The sequence below is a fragment of the Erythranthe guttata genome, chromosome 2 (genome assembly GCF_056151865.1).
Source record: "Erythranthe guttata isolate IM_541 chromosome 2, IM_541, whole genome shotgun sequence".
Lineage (NCBI taxonomy): Eukaryota > Viridiplantae > Streptophyta > Magnoliopsida > Lamiales > Phrymaceae > Erythranthe > Erythranthe guttata.
The window spans coordinates 9,731,307-9,754,366 of NC_142534.1; the positions used below are offsets into that span (position 1 = coordinate 9,731,307).

The 23,060-nt window shown below is 36.8% G+C and overlaps 2 protein-coding genes and 1 long non-coding RNA gene across 4 annotated transcripts; 2 read left to right on the forward strand and 1 right to left on the reverse strand.

Moving 5' to 3' along the window:
• The first annotated feature begins 31 nt into the window (after positions 1 to 31).
• Positions 32 to 2,587, forward strand: LOC105976385 (increased DNA methylation 2). Of its 2 annotated transcripts, none has more exons than XM_013001663.2 (3): positions 32 to 234; positions 1,221 to 2,105; positions 2,211 to 2,587. In XM_013001663.2, the coding sequence occupies exons 2-3, from the start codon at positions 1,229 to 1,231 to the stop codon at positions 2,450 to 2,452; spliced, it is 1,119 nt and encodes a 372-aa protein (XP_012857117.2). In that variant the 5' UTR covers positions 32 to 234; positions 1,221 to 1,228; the 3' UTR covers positions 2,453 to 2,587. The 2 variants fall into 2 exon arrangements, with proteins under 2 accessions (XP_012857117.2, XP_088683229.1); XM_088827103.1 differs by having other exon boundaries at positions 226 to 388.
• Positions 2,588 to 5,281: 2,694 nt separating this feature from the next.
• Positions 5,282 to 6,322, forward strand: LOC105976356 (uncharacterized). Its single transcript, XM_013001623.2, has one exon. The coding sequence runs from the start codon at positions 5,282 to 5,284 to the stop codon at positions 6,320 to 6,322; it is 1,041 nt and encodes a 346-aa protein (XP_012857077.2).
• Positions 6,323 to 15,876: 9,554 nt separating this feature from the next.
• Positions 15,877 to 18,725, reverse strand: LOC148772289 (uncharacterized). The gene is made up of 2 exons (XR_016035056.1): positions 16,562 to 18,725; positions 15,877 to 16,273 (listed from the first exon to the last, which is right to left on the reverse strand). It is a non-coding gene; the product is annotated as an uncharacterized LOC148772289 (long non-coding RNA).
• Positions 18,726 to 23,060: the final 4,335 nt, after the last annotated feature.

Genomic DNA, 23,060 nt, shown 5'->3' on the forward strand with positions numbered 1-23,060 from the left:
ACAAATCTTCGTGGCAGTGCATGATGGAATTGCTTCTCTCTCTACTTTCAACACTCGTCTACCTTCTTTTTTATTTCTCTCTCTCCCCTTCTCTCTCTCTCTAACTGGAAAATTATAACCCTGGTTTTCATTTGGCGCTGTCGTTGTCTTTGAAATCTGGTGAAATTTGTTGTTCCTCTCTCTATTTGGTACCTGATTTGGAACTTCAATTCTGGGTTTTGTTCACCTGTCAAGGTATTTCATTTTTGACCGATATATTCCTCGAATTTATTATTATTATTATTATTATTATTATTATTATTATTATTATTGAGTGTGTGTGATAATATAGTCTGAGAAAGTTGATAATTTTGAAGCAATGGTCCATTATTTCATTGCATTTGCCAAGGTTATGAGTTTTACTCAGTACTCACTTGCCAAATAAGGGCTAGTTTTAACAAATTTTGAGCTTTTTGCTCTTGATTTCTCAGACAATTTTTAAATTCTTTGCCAAAACTAAGTAAAATTACATGTCGCCCCCTACTGCTTTTGCTCTCGATTCGATTCACTTGGGTGGTGTTTGCAAAAGCTTTTTAAAAAAGTAGATTATAGTTAGTGATTGTGAGCAAAGTTAGTAATAATTGCTTATTACTAAAAGTTGGGGGTGTTTTAATCAAAGTTAGGATTATTTTTCTTTAATGATTTCCCTATCAGATGGCCTTTTAAACTAAATCAGATAGGTTCACATGCATATAGTCTGTATTTACATATGTTTGTATTCCTACGGTAAGAACGCAGAGTTTGACGTAGACGGTGTTCGATAGACTTCAATTGTGTTTTTTTCTTTCGGACGAAACGTTACGAAACTCGCTTGTTAACCTTATTATGTTGTTCCCCTTCATGAATCTTGCTGTCAGGTTTCCTATTAGGAATTCTACATCAGGGTGATAAGCGCACAGTTTTCATAAGGGATATTGGACCTATGGGCATATGGCACTTCAAATTTATTTTTATACATTTTTCGTGTGCATTTATTATACCACATAATATGTTGCTACAAGTATTTAGTTCTATCTTTTCTGCTAACAATTCAATTCTTTTGGCTCTAATTTTCATGTGGCATTTTAGCAAACAGATTCTCTGCATGTAAAAACATAGGTCTGTCTATGTAGTTGGAAAACAGACTTCCACTAAGTTGTTCTAAAATTCCAGACATCTTTTTTTTTTTTTTTTTTGTGCAGTTTGAAAAATGGACAACGTGTCTGGTGCCGATGATCAATATTTTCTAGTCCATTTTATCATGGGAACCTATTTTGGTCCTGATATAAACGGATGTAAACCCCACAAGTCAGCTCTGCAAAGACGTGCCGAAAATCTCCCACAATACAATGCAAATGACTTGGCTGGTTCATCTATACAAACAACGTTGTTGGAAAGTGTGTATTACTTTATCCTAAGAAAGGCCGAACAATCTCTTGTCTTGAAGCAACCTTTCTTGCTCCAATACATTAATGGCGGCACTCTTCCAAATTCTTCTGCTGCAACTTACCCTAAGTTCGATGATCTCTTTCCTTGTAAGCTGCACATGATCCGCTCTCAATTTATGATTGACAACATTGTCTTCATAAATAACCCGGAAATCTATTACATTAAGCCGCACGATATTGAACGGTTTAAGAGGCTGACAGGGTTGGGAGATTTACTTGTTGATAGGGAGAGTGCAGTGGTCCACATATTTGAGGACGAGAGTGCGACTTTGTACAATGTCAAAGTGCAAGAAACATCATCAAACGTTGACCTTCAATATGTGAAGTATTTTCCATGCGGGAACACATATCTTGATGTTGGTGGTAATGAAGAGTCGAATTCTGCGTGCAATGTGGGTCATAGTTCGATAGTGGTGTCAGAATCTGAAGAGGGTGTGGATCAGGGTATGATATTCCTTCCGTCTTGCCCTTCGAGGGAAGAGTGGAATAATCTAGCGGCTAATATTAAATGTGGTTTTTCTTTGACTGGAAGTGCTGCAAGGGGACACCTTGGACCCGTTTTAGGACTTATGGATATCGGGGAGTCGGAAGATTCTTATCTTTTTCGTGTGTCGCTTCCTGGCGTGAAAAGGGATGAAAGTAAGTTTAATGTATTTATTGCTCAATTAATTTTTTTTAGTTTGGATAAGAAAGTGTTGGTGTAGTAGAGGCACTAACAAACAAACACAATTAATTTAATTGCAGGAGATTTTAGGTGTGAAGTAGAGAGTGATGGTACAGTGATGATAAAAGGAGTGACGGTGAGTGGTGAAAGAGTGGTTAAGAAATACGCACAGGTATTTGAGATGCAAACACAGAATCTATGTCCGCCAGGTCACTTCTCAATATCTTTTAAACTTCCGGGACCAGTTGACCCTCTCCAATTTCACGGCACTTTTGCCACTGATGGTATTCTTGAAGGTATTGCACTTAAACCAACCTACTAACTACTTTTTTTTTTGAGCTCTCATGCTGCTGCTATTTTGTCACAATCGATCGATCGATCTTGTTTAGATGTTTGGATTTCTTTGATGTATTGTAACTATATATATATATAATTATGATCTAAAAACATTTTGACACTTTTCGGTTCTTTTTGTAATTTTGCATTGTCCTGTTGTGACATTTCTCTACATAGGCTTCTTACTAGTTGAAGGGACTGTAATTGTAAATCTAACCTATCCAGGCAGCAGGCACATGAGGTATTCACTATTCATTGGGAAATTAATTATATATTTCTCTTATTAGGTGTGGGGAGAATATTGATTCACTAAGTTAAAGTTCCCTTGGGAAATTTCGGATACTAAGCGAAATCATATCTATAATCTATGTGGAGATTCAATTTCACAATTTTATCGAGATTTTGCTTTTTAATTGGGGATTCATATATTTCTCTATGTAGTAAGAAAAGAACAAAAGTATAGTATGCACGTAACCCATTCACCTCGCTCCCACCCCTTACACTTGCTCTTCATCTTTAAAATTTAGGGCTATTAGTAAGAAAAGAAACCCCTATAGTTTTTTTTTTTCTAATAAGGACTGGTATGTTGTCCCGTGCGTTGCAAGGCCGAATATTAAAAAAAAAAAGCAAAATCAATACCTATAAATAAATAATAATAAACAATATAACATAATTAAATCAAAATTAATTGAAGTCATGTTAAAAGCAAATAAAACAAATTATTTTATTTTTCTTCTCGAATTTGATCATTTTAAAATACTTGGGGTTTAATTTGGAAGTAGCTCCATCATCTGATCTATCATAGGTATCAACATCTCCAATCATATTTTTTATTCATTTACTTCAAGGAGCCACGTAAAAATAAAATCCTAAAAGAAAATGAAAGAAATTTGAAGTTCATGCTTCTCATACATTAAGACTATATATTTGGTGTAAACTTGGTTTGAAATCATCATCATGACGCGGGCAGTAATTTTTCAATCAATTCGCCTAAAGACAATATTAACAATATTTGTTAAATTTAAGCCATAGCGATCGAAAATAAATAATTGTATGTTAGAAACGAAATCGCTTGAATAGTAGAATACGTTAAAACTTTCGGAAAAAAACTACCCACTTAATTGATTATGGTTATGATTTTCTATGTTGAAAAATTACCCACTATTATACAACTCCATTATTTAGGTTATTAATAAAATAGGGTAAAACTTCCCAAAACAACCACCCACTAAATCGATTTGGTTATAATTTACATTTTAAAAACCACTTAGGTGGTGTTTGCAAATGATTATTTAAAAGCAGAAGTTAGTGATTGTGATTTAAGTTAGTTTTAAGTGCTTATTTCTAAAAGTTGGGGGTGTTTGCAAATATTTCGGAAAATGAACTAAAATTGAAAAAGCAGGGTTATGGGTGCTTTAAAAAAAATAGCTTAAATCAGATTATTTTAAGAGAAGTAAAAGCAAAAGTTGATTTTGCAAACACGTAAAAACAGATTATGAGCAAAAAAAACTGCATAATCACTTTCAAAAAGCATTTGCAAACACCACCTTAATATTATATAAGGACTATTAGTGAGAACCCCCTCTACCTTTTTTTTTAATAAAGATGGGTCTAATCACCTTTTCCTTATTAGTGGTAGACCCACTATTTTATTTATTCCAAATCTAGCCTTTCTCATTATTAACTACCTCATATATATATTTTTTTCTTTTTTTAATATAATTTTCGTTATTTATTTATTAAATTAAAAAAATAATATTTATTATTTTTTTTTTCAGTTTTTTTATTCTCGGAATTTTTTTCTCTTCATAAATCAACTATTGTTGTAAATAATATGGTTGTGGGGTTTCCTAACATAACCACCCAACTCCCCACTAGATCACTAACCTACCCATGTCTTCCCATTATGTGTTAGTGGTAGAGTAACTTATTTTGTAACTTCTCTTGTAACTCCCGGTGGTTTTTCACCTATATAATGGAATTCTCCCTCCCCCATATTTACACCCTTATTAATCTCTCTCTACGGATTTTGTCTTTGCATTCTCTCTCTATCTTTTATTATTGTTGCTATACTTTATTTTCCACAATCATCAAACTGAAAAGCAATACCATTAGGGCGATTTACAACACGTTATCAGCACGAATTGCTCGCAGTGATCGTGAAAGAACAATTGTTCGTGGGGCTAGAATACTTGGAGAAATTGTGAGCGTGGTTCGTTTGTAAAACGGTGATCTACTTTCGTAGAACGTATAATATTCTATATAGTATCTGAATTTTATCAATTTTCAAGTAAGCCTTAACCCCTTGAAATTCTTTATTATATGAATGCATGTTAGATAAATTCGAATTAGCATGAAAAGTTGTGTAGCATATTTATTTGATGTCATTTGATATTTGTTTGAAAATCTCGGTTGATGTTTCGAGTACTGTATGATTCATGAATAGATTGTTATATGAATTGTACTCTGTTGGTGAATGAAGATAAGAAGTTTATGAATAATCTGTTTGTCAAGATGAGTAATATGTAATATTCTCGTAGAATTATTTCACTATGAATATTTTGCGTATATGTTTGGACATTTAGTGTTATTTAACCAGTGAATAAAATCATCCATGTGAATATTCTGTATGAGTGAAACAATCGGTTTGCCTAATAATCATGAACTGTTTGAAATATTTTTTTAAAATATATGTAGATTCTATGCGAGTCATATATGCTATACGTGGTTGTATCACGTCATATGCAAATTTCATGACATAAAAGTAATACACAATAATTTGATTCGCATGTATTCTTTGTCTATGTACGATAGGATGGAATATTTGAGCAAACTTGATTTCACCCCTTTGAATGTATCTGGTGAGAACTACGTGAGTTGGACAATGGATGTTAAGATCCATCTCACTAGTAAGAAACTGAGGATGGCTATTGTTAAAGAAAATCTGCTTAACGAAGCCCAGAAGGCTGAAGCTATGATTCTGATTATGAGGCACCTAGATGAGGTCCTCCGTTTAGACTACTCATCGATTGAGGATCCCCAAATACTATGGGATGCCCTGGCTAGTCGATTTGATCACCAAAAGACAATCCTCTTGCCTGAAGCAAGAAACAAATGGATTCACTTACGGTTTATGGACTTCAAAACCGTTAACGAGTATAACTCTGAAGTATGTCGCATCAAATCCACCCTGGAGTTTTGTGGAGAGAAACTAACTGATGCTGAGATTCTGGAGAAGACATACTCTACATTCCCAGCCTCACATATGATACTGTCTCAACAGTACAGAGCCAAGAACTATACTCAGTTTTCAGAGTTGGTCACAGTTCTGCTCCTTGCCGAGAAGAACCTTGATCTTCTTTTGAAGAACAACCAGGCTCGACCAGTTGGTACTCGACCTTTGCCAGAAGCAAATTTGGTCAATCGAAATCCTCAACCTTTGCCAGAAGCAAATTTGGTCAACAGAAACAACCGTGGAGGAGGCAGAGGCCGGGGGTTCAATCGTCGAGTGAGAGGACGGGGTAATAGGGGCGGACATGTTCCTTATAATAGGCCACCTAATGGTCCCCCACAGTATGGGCTAAGGGGGAATATGCCAAAAGGAGGTAACAATGCTCGACCTAGAGGTGCGCAGCAGAATAGAGCCCCGAATCAGAATCAAAATCAGAATAGAGATACATGTCATATGTGTGGTGGAACTGGGCATTGGTCACGCACATGTCGTGCGAGGAACGTTATGGTTGGTGGTGTAAATAACAATGCACCACCGGAGACCAACCTGGTTGAGATAGACGTTCTCAATGAGGAGCCCATTGCTCGACTCCCAAATCTGGGCACATCTGACCCAATGACCTAGTTTGGAATATGATTGGAGTGTTATTTTATGAGTTTAGACATTATATTCTTCTATGTTTCTAGTTTATCAGTTTTAAGTTATGTTGTTTATTTGGTCATGCTTATGAACCAATTTCGTATTTGGATTATGTTTGTGCTTTATTTTCTGGACTATATTTTATGTGGTTATGTTTTAATTCAGTTTTTATGGTACTCGGTAGAGTTATCTTGTTTGGATTTTATTAAAGTATTTTAAATTGCGGAATATATGATTAGATTTATTTATCTTTCTAGACATGGCATGTGGGGATGAATGTCTGCCAGATAGTGCGACAACGCACACTATCCTTAGGGATAGGTCATATTTTGTTAGTTTCATGTCTAGTAAGACTTCTTTGACTACTATATCAGGCACATCTAGTATAATAGATGGTTATGGTAATGCCCATATTATGTTACCTCATGGCACAATTCTGACCATTAGAGAAGCTCTTTATTCTCCACGTTCCAGTAGAACGCTGCTGAGTTTTAAAGATATTCGAGCCAATGGTTATCATGTTGAAACAACTGATGAAAAAGGGATCGAGTATATGTGCATCACCTCTAACGTGTACGGCCAGAAGCGTACCTTGGAAAAATTAGAGGGACTTTCGATGGGTTATATAGGACCAAAATTCGAGTGCCAGAAGCACACCTTGTCGATTGCTCAAAGTCTGGTGATCAAAGCAAATATTTTCTATGGCATGACCGACTGGGACATCCGGGTCAAAGTGTGATGCGCCGAATTATTAACACATCTATTGGGCATCCACTAACAAATAAGGATCTTGTACACAATGATAAGATATGTGTACCTTGTTCTATTGGAAAACTTGATCCTATGCCAGCTTATGCACAAACTAGTAAAGATTCTCTTGGTTTCTTGGAACGAATCCAAGGAGATATATGTGGCCCCATCTCACCACCATGTGGACCTTTTAAATATTTTTTGGTGATGGTTGATGCTTCAACTAAGTGGTCACAGGTCGATTTGTTGTCTACGAGGAATGTTGCTTATGCTAAACTCCTCTCTCAAATAATAAGATTGAGAGCACACTATCCAGATTATCCCATTAAGTCTATTCGACTGGATAATGCTGCAGAGTTTACGTCGCGGTCTTTCGACGAATATTGCATGTCTTTAGGTATTGACATAGAACATCCTGTAGCGCATGTTCATACCCAAAATGGCCTTGCAGAGGCATTTATTAAGAATTTACAGAGGATTACACGAACTTTGGTAATGCGCACCAAACTTCCAATCTCTGCTTGGGGCTATGCAATATTGCACGCAACTATGTTATTACGATTGAGGCCCACTGCAACCCAACCATATTCTGCGTTACAGTTGGTGTCCGGAAGTACACCAAACGTTTCTCATTTACGCACATTTGGGTGTGCAGTTTATGTGCCGATTGCTCCGCCACAACGGACCAAGATGGGACCTCAACGTAGATTGGGCATTTATGTTGGTTACATATCACCATCTATAATACGATATTTAGAACCCTTGACAGGCGATCTCTTTACCGCTCGATTCGCGGACTGTCACTTTGATGAGACCGTCTTCCCGCCGTTAGGGGGAGGAAAGAACGTTCACACTAACGTTCCTGAAGAACGGCGTGAAGTTGTATGGAATGACCCCACTGTGTCTCATCGTGATCCCCCCACTTCAGTCAGAGAGTTTGAAGTACGTAGACTCATAGATCTACAGAAAGTAGCCAATAATATGCCAGACTCATTCTCTGACTTAGAAAAAGTGACGAGATCTCATATACCAGCTGCAAACGTGCCTGCAAGGATAGAAGTCCCAGAAGGACAAAACGTGGGAAGGCCATCAGTCCCTGCTAACCAATCATATCTCCCTGCCCAGAAGAGGGGGAGACCAATTGGATCAAAGGATTCTCATCCCCGGAAGCGGATGAATGCCCAACAGTTGAATGAGGTTAGCAATAGTAATAATGGGATCCCACCCGATCCATCTCATGAAATAGTTCCGGACTATGGATCCGTCTTGGAGACGAAATCGGGGGACGCCTCGACATTAGTATCCATTCCCAAGAATAGAGAAATCTCGGTTAGTTATTCATGCATGAATGAGGTGTGGCATCGGGATGAAATAATCATCAATGATGTGTTTGCTTACACAGTAGCTACTGAAATTGTATCGAGTGATGATATTGAGCCTCGAACAATTGATGAATGTAAACACAGGGATGATTGGCCGAATTGGGAAAAAGCAATCCAGGCGGAGTTTGACTCATTGGTAAAAAAGGGAGTGTTTGGGCCGGTAGCTCCTACACCTCCTGGAGTTATACCCGTGGGATATAAATGGGTATTCATAAGGAAAAGAAATGAGAAAAACGAGATTATGAGATATAAGGCTCGTCTCGTAGCACAAGGATTTTCTCAGCGACCTGGGATTGACTTTGAGGAGACATATTCTCCTGTTATGGATGTTATTACATTCAGATATCTAGTCAGTTTGGTTGTATCCGAGGAACTGACTATGCAGCTCATGGATGTGGTCACAGCTTATCTATATGGGGATCTAGATACAAGTATATATATGAAAATTCCTGAAGGACTTCGATTACCCGAAGCAATTAGTTCCAGACCACGGAACACGATCTCAGTTAGGTTGAGACGATCACTTTATGGCTTGAAACAATCTGGAAGAATGTGGCATAATCGCCTAAGTGAATACTTGCTCGGAAGGGGATACGTGAACAATGATATTTGTCCTTGCGTGTTTATTAAGAAAATATGTTCTGGGTTTGCTGTTGTAGCAGTTTATGTTGATGATATGAATTTGATTGGGACTCCTGAAGAAGTCCGTGAAACAGCCCAACTCCTAAAACATGAGTTTGAGATGAAAGATCTCGGTAGGACTAATTTCTGTCTCGGACTTGAGATAGTACACCGTGCTGGTGGAATTTTGGTCCATCAATCGAACTACATCCAAAAGATGTTAAGACGCTTTAATATGGATAAAGCGAAACCATCGAGCACGCCTATGGTAGTCCGATCATTGGATAGGTCGAAGGATCTGTTCCGTCCTGTGGAGGAGGACGAAGAAGTGTTAGCACCTGAAGTGCCGTACCTAAGTGCAATAGGCGCATTATTGTACTTAGCTCAATGTACTCGACCTGATATCGCATTTGCGATAAATTTGCTAGCAAGGTTTAGCTCAGCACCAACACGCCGCCATTGGAATGGTGTAAATGACGTATTTCGTTACCTTAAGGGTTCAATAGACATGGGTTTGTTCTATCCCTATGCATCATTAAAGGATGCAAAGCTTGTGGGTTATGCTGACGCTGGGTATCTGTCAGACCCACACAAAGCTCGTTCCCAAACTGGATATGTGTTTACCATTGGGAACACAGCTGTGTCTTGGAGGTCTACAAAACATACCTTAGTTGCCACCTCATCGAATCATGCAGAGATTTTAGCACTTCACGAGGCAGTGCGTGAATGTACATGGCTTAGAGCCATGAATGGGCATATTCGAGATTCCTGTGGATTGGCTACCACAGAAGATCCTACGATCATATTCGAGGATAATGCAGCGTGCATTGAGCAAATGAAGACGGGCTTCATTAAAGGTGACAACACCAAGCATATAGCTCCAAAGTTTTTCTTCAATCAGCAACAACAAGAGCTCAAACATATAATGATCCAGCAGATCAGAAGTCAGGATAATTGCGATGATTTATTTACTAAGTCATTACCTAAAGTCACTTTTGAAAAGCATGTTAAGGCTATTGGCCTGCGTAGATTATCTGAGCTCGCTCCCTTATAGACATCAGGGGGAGTTAACTTGAGGCGGAGTACCCTGTAGGTACTCAGTATCCAGAAGATACCTAGATGCCCTATTGTACTATTTTTCCTTTTTGCGGGATTTATTTTCCCACAGGGTTTTTGGTTACCCGCTAAAGGTTTTAACGAGGCAATATAGCTGATTGGAAAGATTGTGCGTTGTACTCTTTTTCCTAACCGAGGTTGTTTTGTCCCACTGGGTTTTATTACTCGGAAGGTTTTAATGAGGCAACATGAAATGCACAATAGTGGTTTTGATAGGAACCCCCAAGGGGGAGTGTTGTAAATAATATGGTTGTGGGGTTTCCTAACATAACCACCGAACTCCCCACTAGATCACTAACCTACCCATGTCTTCCCATTATGTGTTAGTGGTAGAGTAACTTATTTTGTAACTTCTCTTGTAATTCCCGGTGGTTTTTCACCTATATAATGGAATTCTCCCTCCCCCATATTTACACCCTTATTAATCTCTCTCTACGGATTTTGTCTTTGCATTCTCTCTCTATCTTTTATTATTGTTGCTATACTTTATTTTCCACAATCATCAAACCGAAAAGCAATACCATTAGGGCGATTTACAACAAACTATGAAATTCCCAAAAACAACTATAAAAATCTCGAAAACAACTATAAATTTCCAAAATCAACTTTAATTTATTTTTGTTTTTTTCATAAATCAACTATAAAATTCCCGAAAACAACTATAAAAATTCAAAATCAACTATAAAATTCCCGAAAACAACTATAAAAATTCAAGATCAACTATAACATCTGCGAAATCAACTATTCCTTTTGTTTTCTTCTAAATTAACTATAAAAATATCATAAACAACTATAAAACGTAAACAAATATCGTAAACAACTATATTTCGTTTTCTTCTAAATTACAGTAGATTTACCAAAATAAAATCAACTATAAATTACAAAATTTAATTAAGAAATTATCAAAATCAACTACCAAAAAACATCATAACTATCACAAACACAACTTTATTTTTACGTATTTCTTCTCCAGGTCCACTTCCAACAACAATCCAAAGAATGGGAGCAATTGTTGACAAAAGTTCACCACCTACAAATTTAAAACACCGACAAATGTCACAAATCAACTACAAAAAGTAATAAAAAAAAATAACATACAATGGTAACAATAATTCAACTATAAAAGTAACATAATCAACTACAAAATTAACAAAACAACTATAAAAAAACAGAAAATACAACTACAAAAATTAACAAAACAACTATAAAAAAAACAGAAAATACAACTACAAAAATGATACAAACAACTATTTCTCCGAAATTCAAACGACATGAACATCGCAACACATCCAGACATATCAAATAGTTTGCTTCGAGCATTCTCGTCAAATCTTGATTTTCTAATTGCAAACCACCATGATTTTTAAAGCATGGACAATAGAAACTACTCCATAATTATTAGCATATCAAAACAAACAAAGCAAATAAAAGAACACCAATATACCACCATCCTTGCTTTCTACAGCAAACATCTCATCGATCAGGAGAATTTCCGGTTATTGGAGAACCGGAGGTGGAAAGGAGGAGGAGATGATGGTGCTAGGTGGAGCCAGAAGAGGGAGTGATTACGGCGGTCTGATCGACGGTTGCAGTCCTTCACCATGGAATCGCAAGAGAGGAAGATGGATGAGGGTAAATGGGGAAGATCGGCATTGTCGACATGTGTCGTCGCCTTTGTTGCCGCGGTGCCGCCTCCGTCGCCATGGATTTTAGACCGATAAAGAAGAGAAAACGTGAAGCGGGATGATAGAACGGCGGTTTTGAATATAGAATATATGGCTAGGGTTTGTGATTATAAGATCAGATAACTAGGGGTAATGTAGGTATAATATTTAATAATTATATTAATATTAATTTAATTAAATAATTAGGGGGGTCTCACTAATATTGGAAAATGGTGTAGATCCATCCTAATATATCCTAATGTGTTGGGGGGTTTTCACTAATTATCCCTATTATATAACTTCTTTTTGAGGAACTCACTATTATATAACTACACGTAGAAAACAACTACACGTAGAAAAAACTATAATTAGTTTTCTATTTATATAACTACACGTAGAAAAAACTTCTACATAGTCCACTATATAGACTCCTTCGACCCTACATCCGGTGATAAACATCGGTGGATTTTCTGCTGCCACGTGTTTTTTTTTTCTAGAACCCCTAAAGGTAAACTAAGCGGGGGAATATATTATATATAAAAAAAAAACAAAAAAAAAACAAAAAAAAAACAAAACACGTGACAGCAGAAGACCCACTCAATATTTATCACTGGGTGTAAGATCGAAAAAGTCCACTATACAGGTTATTAGTGAAAAATGTTCAAATATCTAGTCGAAAAAAACTACTCACTAAATAAACAAATAAAACCATCAGGCTATTCAATCAATATTTTTTCTATTATTCACCAATATAATTACAATCTAATTCATACATTATATATCTGAAATGCTATTCATAGAACAACTTTTACCGGCTTGCAGTGCGACTTTATTTCATTTGTAACTTTTCTTAAGAAAATTCAAAATTCTCTCAAACCCTATCCAAGGTTCTTCGAGTTCTTGCGGATTAAACGAGCAATTCAACAACGATTAAGGTAAAATTCGAACTCGAAATCATTGACCCAATGTTTTTATAGTAGTATATTAACAAATTTCGTCGAAAATCTATACGTTTTGAGTATTTTGATTATGTTCGAAAGTTTTCGGAAATAAACTTACATTTCGTGTAGAAACGCACGAAATGAAGGGGTTAATTTCGTGAGTTTGTACACGAAATAGACGTATTTGTTAGTTTTTCTTACGTTTCGTGTACAATTACACGAAATGAAAGCTTACATTTCGTGAGAAATCTCACGAAATGTAAGCTTCTATTTCGTGTAATTGTACACGAAACGTAAGTACTTTGTCTGTTTCACTGTCATTTCGTGGACAAACACACGAAACCAGTGCTTGTATTTCGTGTGTTCTTACACGAAATAGAGGCACTAATTTCGTGTGTTTGTCCACGAAATGACAGTGAAACAGCACAGTTCATATTTTTTTTTTTCAAGATTTATTTTATTTATTATTATTATTTAGACTGATGTTAATAGTGTTTTATTTAACAGATGGCAGGCAAAGGGAAATCAAGTGCAATTATGCGAGCAGTTCGTGAAGAGGCTGAACATCAAGAGCGCGAGCGCGAGCGCATGACTATGTCTACACGACGTAGGCGAGAGGCTGAGAGAGCTGGTGCAGCCAGATCATCAGTTCCACATCCCGATGTTGGGTCTTCTCGTGCTATGGAGGAGGAGGAAGATGTGGCCCCCGTTCACGAGACTGAGGTTGTAGCTCGTGGAGGTCGTAGAGGTCGTGGAGGCCGAGGACGGGCCCGTGGAGGTCGACCTTATACTCGAGTGAATCCGGATGTGCTAGATGGTCCATTTCCCGGTGGCCCGCGGGATCCGTCTTTGATACCGAGTTTCAAGTCGCACGTAGCGGCATATATTTGGAGGGGAGAAGTAAGTTAATTACTTGTTTTAATTTTAATATTATAATTTTTGTATCTTCTATTAAAATATTTTTATAGTTGATTAATTAATATGTTTTCTAAATAAATGATTGCAGGAACGTCCGGTTGGACGAGTGGAGTCCCGTATCAACTCCCTAAACCAATTCAACTACGAGAAGATAGCAGATGCCCTAGAAGACGTAGATGTATCCGTAGACAAGCATTTTCTGCGGATGACCGGTTTGTATCCCCTAGCCCGATGTTATTTACAGGGCCTAGATATTCCGCTGTTGTTTGCATTCGTGGAGCGGTGGCAGCCGGAGACGAACAGCTTCCATATGCCGTGGGGAGAGATGACTATCACTCTCCACGATGTCCAGATGATTCTAGGTGCCAATGTGGAGGGACGGGTGGTCGCGCCTAGGTACGACGATGCCATCGAGCGGACAAACTGCGTGTATTTGCTGTCCGAGGCCTTAAACCTCGAGTTTGAGGAGATTGACGAGTCGTGGAAGCATGGGGGCCCCACATGGAGGATGTTACAGGGACAGTTGTTGATGCCCGACACGCCCATGAGACGCCGAGTTCAGATATACCTGGTGTTTCTACTCGGATCGATTTTATTCCCCGACAAGACATGTGATCGGGTGAAACCGTGGTATATGCACGTGCTCGAGGATTCAGTGCTTGATCAGGTCGGCACGTATTCGTGGGGTTCGGCCTGTTTGGCCAATCTATACAGAGAGTTGGGTATATGCAGCCGAGCACAGTCGAGGGGCTTGGCGGGTTGCACCACCCTTCTTCAGGTAAATTTTAATATATTTGGAACTTATTTTGTTCATTTTAATATATTTTAATAAATTTTAATATCTTTAAATAAAATATTTGCAGTGCTGGATATACGAGTATTTCCCGAGATTCCAGCCGCCGGATGAGAGCGAGCGCTACCGCGAGTTTCAGCCTCGATGCAAGAGGTGGAACGCGCCACCAAAAGCGGGCACGCTCGAGCATATTCGAGTTTTACTCGACAATATGACAGCGGATGATGTAAGTCTTTTATATTTATGTATTTATATTTTTTGAAATATGAATTTTTCGATATGAATTTTAAATATGAATTTTTTGATTTAAATATGTCTTGTAGTTTGTTTAAATATGAATTTTTTGATTTATGTATTTATATTGTTTTCTGTTTAGGTCGAGTGGCTACCGTATGGTCGGGATATACACGAGAGTATCCCTCGTACGTTGTATCATGGCACGATCCAGTACATGTGGGTCGTAGAGCCGTATATGCCTGATCGTTGCGTCCGACAGTTTGGATGGGTTCAGGATATACCACGCGGCTTGATTCCGTCGATGGAGCCATGTTCACGCGGTCCCAAAGGAGGTACATCGTACAAAGTCAACTACCCATTTCCGGGTGGGATGTGGGACATGGTCCAGGCTCATTCCATTCATGCCCGCGCATACAAGACGGCACGACAACGGGGGGAAGTCGACGAGCACTACATGGAGTGGTACACCGATCGGACTCATCCGAAGATCAACAACCCCGACGTAGGCCCGGCTCCAGTGCATCGAGAGAATGTGAGGCCACCAGATCAGCCGGCTTTTTACCAGGTAGTACGTGCCCTGTACCCGATCACCAGGAGCACTGGACAGGACTGGATGCAGCAGTTTGCCGATCTACGTGCCGATCTTGGAGATATTATGCAGCCCGCCGCCCGATATCTTGGCATCGACCGTGACAACGACAACGACGACGACGATGACGACGACGACGATCATGAGGTGCAGCCGCCGAGGAGAGCGAGGCGGTAGTTTATCGGTTTCTTTTGCCAGTTATATATTTTTATGAACTATTTAATTTTAAAGTTTATTTTTATTATTATTAGGACTATGCATTTTTATTATTGTTAGGAACTATTTAATTTAATAATTTATTTTTATTTTTAATTAGGAACTAATTATTTTACTAATTTTTATTTTGTTTATTATTATTACGAACTATTTAATTTACTAGTTTGTTGTTTTGTATTTTAATTCACTAGTTTTATTATTTGAATTTAGAAACTACGTACAACTGAAGCAATTAAAGTACATATTTAAACAACCTTACAAACAATCTTACAAATTTAATACATTCCAAAAACATAGATTAAACATATAAAATGCAAAACACAACGCTACAAATTTAAATATTCCAAAACATAAGTTTGAATGCAAAATTAAAACAAATATAAATTTAAACATAAGTTACCATTACTCAAATACCCGGCAGATGGTTATGATTACCATTACTCACACTCAATCGCCATAATCCATCCTCCGTTGATTTTTTGCCAATTAACCTGAACGGACAAGAACGTTTCTTCAATAGTCCGTGTCGTCCAGATTGATATCTTGCACACGTTAAAACATGATATTTTTCTGATTTACGATGATTAATCAGTCGATGATTATGACTAATTGCTGTGTCTTTTGCCCACATAATTAACGCTTCTCTACTATCACACACAATACCACGTTCAAAGAAGTGACTATGATCGTGAGATTGTTCTCTTAGTTCCTGCATAAATATTTAAAATTAAAAGACAATATTTAAGGGATTTCGTAGAAAAACCTACGAAATGTAACCTACATTTCGTGTAAACACACACGAAATAATAGCTTCCATTTCGTAGGTTTTACCACGAAATGTAAGCTTCCATTTCGTGTGATTGTCTACGAAACAAACAACTAACGATTTTAAGACATATTTCGTATAGTATTACACGAAATGAAAGCATATATTTCGTGTGTTATGACACGAAATAGCTAAAAACGTTGGAAACGAACAAAAAACGTGTATTTTCACCTCAAAATCGAAGCCGTTGTCATCCATGTCGATAATACTTGTGCTCTAACTGATATTGGTCGAAAAAATACTAAAATTGATAAATTTTAAGAATAAAAGGTTGAGAGTGTTTGAGAGGGTATTTGGATAAGATTTGGAAAAGAAAAAAAAATGAATTATTTTGCACTGCGAGTGGTAAAAGTCGCACTGATAATAGCAAGCCCCTTATATATTAACATTCTCATAAACCATGGTTAAACAATTTCCTTCATCAAAACTTAGTCATGGAGTTCCAAAGAAACCGAATATAACTTAACTTTACGCACTGGAAGCATGCCACTTAACCAACAAAGAAACTTCGAATGCTACTTTTACTTTATACCGTACCCGTAAAAAAGAATACGAAAAAATAGTTATTTCTTGCAGAAAAAAATACTGGTTGCGAGTTACAGAACAATACAGATGATTTACTTGGTTATTTCGGTTGAAATTTGATTTTTGTTTTTTTCTTTTGGCTAAACAAATTACGCACTGGAAACATGTATGAATAAGGAACGGCAAACAAATGTTGTAGGTGGAGTAGAATATTATGACACGGGAAAATGCTCGAAGTTATATACATTATGTAACAATGATGAAAGAATACCATATTCGAAAATAGTTTTAATTTGGAATTAATAATAAATAAATAATTTTATAAAATAATAAGCCAATTTAGAGGAATAAAAATGTAAAGTTCATTAAGGAAAAATCATACTGATTCGTATTAACTTGAAAAAGTAATGCCTTACTCTTACATTGTTATCAAATATGAAAATTTAAACATGACACTAATTTTTAAATGTATAAAACATATAATTAAAATAGTTTGCAAAACTATTTAGTTTAATCAATGAAAAAGTCTAAAATAAATAAGTGATAAAGTCAGACTCAAAACATTTACTAAAATTAAACTATGAAACATAACCATTGATCTTTGTGTCAAAAGATTAAAGACTTGAAACTAAATAAGAAATTAAATAAAACAATCATTTCATAAGTAGAAAAATAAAACATTACCATGCTTAGAAGCAGAGATCACATACTCCTTGGAACTATTATATTCTCTTTCTGAATAGAAGTGTCCATCCTTGGCTTCTCAACACAGCCGATATTAATACAACCAAGATCGTTTCTTTCGTTCCAACAAATACAACCAGTAAACCAAAGAATACACAGAAAGACAAAATTAAAAAAAAAATATTAATTCACAAATTAATGTCAGAGAAATTCATACACACAAAGCATTTAGTCAGTGTACGTAGTTCCTCGACAGTTCAAACACAACTACTACTTTGTAGCATGAGCACTATCATGCAGACATTCCCTGATTCTATATAGTCACCATATAAATTCACTATTCCAGTAACACATAAATTCATACAAAAAAAATGGCGGACAATAGAGAAGAAAGAGGATTTACAGAGAGAATAATGTGCAGTGTTTTGTTCTCTTCCCCCTAAAAAACATTAAACATTGTGAGTTGTTTCCTTTAGAAAACCATTATATATCACGTACGTGGGATATAAGAAGAAGAGTAGGAGCAGCTAGATCGTGTGTATTTTTGTTTTTTTCCAAATATACCGGGATCTATGGGTTGTAGAGACAAAAGGATATTGTTTTGAAAATGAGAAAATAAAAGAATAGAAAAATAGGACCGAACAAACAAAAAAAATACGGTGGAGACTTTTTTTTTTTTTTTTTAATAATTTTTAATAAGAAGTGGTGGAGAAATAAGATTTGTTCGACCCTACACCCGGTGAAAAACATCGGGTGGGTCTTCTGCTGCCACGTGTCTCCTTTTTGTATTTTATAATATATTCCCCGCTAGGGTTTACCTTTACGGGTTTTAGAAAAATAAAAAAAAGGACACGTGGCAGCAGAAAATCCACCCAGTATTTTTCACCTGGTGTAGGATCGAAGGAGCCGAGAAATAACTGCTTGAAGAATAAACTTGCTTCAAAACCCATATACACTAACACGATTGGTTGTGGAGTAAAAATGTGAAAAATGTTAATCCACTCTTCTACTCTTTTAAAATTACGGATGTTAACCAACCCTCATTAGGAGAGTTGGTACCTAGCCTTTACCAATAGGGTAACGGTCTAGGGTTCGAGTCCCCCCTCCCCTACTTTCCCTTGTAATTGACTTGAATTTTCTCAAAAAAAATTACGGATGTTAAAATCTCAAAAAAAAATTACGGATGTTAATAATTTAATAAATATAATAATAATTTAAATACTAAAATAACCATATGTTTACAAATATTTCACAAAAATAGAATTATAGTTTCGGGGTAAAATCTTTCTTTTATATATGAAGATAGGTCTAGCAACTTCTCTTTTTATCACTCACGCCTTTATTCCAAGTTTACCCTCCCCAATATTCACTAAACATTACCACCGTTTTCTTAAATCTTTACATAATTTTCATTTTCATTTTTTTTAAATTTACTAACATTTATTAACATTTTAAAAAAATCAAAATAAACTATAACATTTCGAAATCAACTATGAAACATCGAAATAAACTATGAAATTGATGAAAACAACTACAAAAAAAAAATTAAAAAATAGCTGAACCCGAAATTAACTACAAAGTAATGAGAACAACTATATCACTACGAGAAATAGGTGCAAAAAGTAACGAAAACAACTACAAAATCTCGATAAATTAATAAACTCTCTTAAATAATATTTTTTCCCGGTCCCCACTCGGGGCCAACGTGCTAAATTAATAATTCGCTAAATTTATAAAACAATACACATTTAAAAGTTTTAAGAAGCCCCATATAATATATAAATTAATAATGCAAAAAATAATTCTTAAATTACATAGTACAATACATATTATATAGATCTATGAAAGCTTAATAAAATATAGTTTAATTGTCACTTATTTTTTCGTTGAAGTTAATATCACCATCAATCTCGTCCCTCACTTTTCTTAACATAGTTAAACTTTCGGTATAGTTTCTCATAACTCAACATAAATATGTAAAAGAGAAAGACGTAAAATGAATAAATTTGCTTGGGATGGTGGACAGGGCTGGATCAGGAATTTTTTATTAGAGAACGAGTGTTTTTATGAAATAAACGAATGGTTACAAATTTTGGGGGTTTGCTTTGGTTAAGCCTCACCTTCCACGAGTTGGGCTCTATGTTGCCTTCAGAGTCCTTGCCACCATACCAATTTTAAAACTAGATTTTACATACTTAGAATTTAGAATTCAGGGTATATTTGATATACACCCATAGAATGGAAAATATATACCCCTAGAATGGAAAATATATACAAATAAGTCCACCCTTAAAATTCTTTTTTTGAGATACCCCCTGGTACCAAAAAAAACCCGAAATTACCCCTACAACCCAACCCAGCCCATCTACGGATTTCAACAAAATTCAAAATCAATTCCCAAATAAACCGTCACTCCACTATCAAAACCTACCAAAAAACCACTCGAAAAATCAAACTTCTCTCTGCAAAAAATCGCACCCATCTTCTCGCTACCGAGATTCACCGGAAATGGTAATCCAAACGAGGAAGGGCTAGTCATCTTCATAGACGGCAACCCAAACAACCACAACTGCAGTCAACTTCCGCTCATCAATTTCATACACCATCAACAGTAGTTACCTTCCATCAATGGTGAAGAAGACACCGGCAAAACGTAAGTTTATGGCTACATTACAATATACGTTGTTTCCCCCATCCGTTGGTACCTAATTAAACCCCCTTCAAATATTTTTTTTTCAGGCCGTAATCGAAAAGAAGAAATGCTACAGAACGAAAACCTAGCAACAGGTACTACCCTAATTCAACCATTTCACTACTTCAACTACACAAATTTGTGAAAAAACCGTAGTTATGTATCTAATTTTGATGTCTGACTGTTGTTGCTATTAGTAGTACTTCGTAGTCATATTTGCATATGTGGTTACATTCATGCATGCCACAAATTCTGTATTTTTTGGTGTATGTGTGTTGTTTTTATGGGTAGTATTTCGTAGTCATGTTGTCATATGTGGTCACATATCCATGCATGCTGTTTTGTTTGTGATGTTTTTGTGTGTGGGTGTTGCTGTCACTGGTAGTAATGCATAGTCATATTTTCATATATAGTCACATCCATCATTTGCTTCAGCATTTGTGTTGTTTCTATGTGTGGGTGTTGCTGTCATTGGTACTGCTGCATAGTCATATTGTCATTTGTAGTGACGTCCATCATTTGCTGCAGCATTTGTGTTGTTTTTTGTGTGTGGTTGTTGTTGTCATGGGTAGTGTTGGATAGTCATATTGATATATGTACTCACATACATACTTGCTTCTCCTTCTATGTGTGGGTGTTGTTGTCATGGGTAGTCCTTCATAGTCATATTTGCATATGTAGTCACATTAATACTTGCTACTGCATGTCTGGGTGTTGTCATGGGTTGTAATTCATAGTCATGTTTGCATACGTAGTCACATTCATTCTTACTACATCCTGCTTACTACCTCATGTGTGTTTTGTGTGTGAGTTTTGTTTTCAAAAGTACTTGTTAATAGTCATGTTCACACCCTAACATATATATGAACATCATTATGCAGATACTGAAACAAATGAACCAACAGACACACGTAAGAAGGGAAAATGGACTTCACAATACCGAGCCAACATGCCCTCAATCGTGTCCTTCGAAGATATAAACCTACGACCACCCCACTATGCATGTCTTCGCCGTACTCCATTCTATCATCTCGCATTCCATATAGGAGGCAAAAATATTACAATCACACCACAAGATTGCAAGTTAATCTTTGGCATCCAATCTGGCAACACACAAATGACTTTTGACTGGTCAAGAAAGCCGCAACAAGGACTCGCAGCACGAAGATTTGCTGCACACCCATCGCTCCACCAAAAAACTTTGAAACACCAGCTACTTTTGTGCGTAGATAGCGATAACATTGAAGATGTGGTCAGATTGATAATTCTACACCTTATGTCAATTGTCCTTTTCAATACTTCTGCTGAAATCGTAGTTTTGTGGATGTTCAAGTACTGCGATGATATAGATCAAACAAATGACTTCAACTGGTCCAGGAAATAATTGATTTCTTGGTTAAACAAATCCACACAGCAAAAAAACACGAAAAAGTCCATGGTTGCATACCACTTGTGCGGGTAAGTACGAATATTCACTTATAGACACTTGGTGTCATGTACATTCACAAGTATCACTGATTGTTTATGTTTATTTACGCAGTATTGGATGTGTGAGCCTGTAGCAATCGTGCCTCCACTGGCTGATTTTGATTTCCCAAGATTTCGGCAGTGGGATATATCCGAGCTTGCATCTACGCTAAGCGGCAAGGACATAAACGATATCGATCCACAACTCGTCAGTGAGAATCCGCTGATCCCAACAGAGCAAGAACAACAAATCTTCGATGGAACTTTAGTCCTGGACGATATCAGCGATGAACATAACAACAACAGCAATGCTAGTGTTCATTATGACACTGCTCAAAATTCTAACGAGGATGTCCCAATCAAAACCTGGTACAAAAAGCGGCAGTCGTCAGATGAACTCAAGATCACCACCGAGCTGAATCAAACAAAGAGGCTATTGGAGGTAGAAACAAAAGACAGAACAGGAGGCCCAAGTGTCGCAACTGCAAGTTGTTGTAGATAAAATTTAGATGGAGATAGTCATGCTAAAAAATGACAAGCAGGTACTTGTTGACGAAATGGCACATGTCACTCTTCAACTTTCAAAACTACAGGACGGGGTCACGCTTAACAAAGTTGATGAGCCGTCTTTCGATATCTTGAGCCAAACACAGACCAACCAGAGTGAGCTTCAAGAAAAAATCAAAGAGAATGCAGAACTGAAAGCAATGAACGAATCCCTCATCAAACGTCTTGAAGAGATGACAAATACTACAAAAACTGTGCACACTGAAAAACCTCTGTCGTTGACACAAGAATTTGAAGTAGACAATATCTCAATGACAAACATGTATGAGCACACAACAAATCGAATCTTCTTAGAAGCTGAAATCACCCTCCTAAAATCAGAGAAAATTAGAGAAAGGGACGAAAAAATAGCCGAGTTGGAAGCTAATTGTGCAGAATATGCATAGGCACTTGATGAGCACCGACCAGTTCATCATTCGGACAGCGACTTTGAGATATGTGAGGAAGATACCGAGGCCAAGATAAACGACCCAAAATTTGCAATGGGGAAACGTACTAGGTCAAAAAACATAAAATAACACCACGTAGCGCCAAGAAAGCACGTAGAGATTTCAGATACAAAAAATCCAACCAATTCATCGGCATGAGTGCGAGAGGCAAGGCAATAATAAACACAATGGCAGATCAAATAGTGCATGGGAAGTAAGTAAACTCTATCTATAGTCATATATACAGTCATCTATATGAATATTATACTACTTCATACAGTCATATTACTACATGACCACCGGTGAC

Excerpts from the sequence above, each read along its gene's own strand:
- LOC105976385 (XM_013001663.2), top strand. The coding sequence starts at position 1,229 with ATGGACAACGTGTCTGGTGCCGATGATCAATATTTTCTAGTCCATTTT. Across the intron at positions 2,106-2,210 it reads TGGCGTGAAAAGGGATGAAA|GAGATTTTAGGTGTGAAGTA; the intron begins GTAAGTTTAATG and ends ATTTAATTGCAG.
- LOC105976356 (XM_013001623.2), top strand. The coding sequence starts at position 5,282 with ATGGAATATTTGAGCAAACTTGATTTCACCCCTTTGAATGTATCTGGT.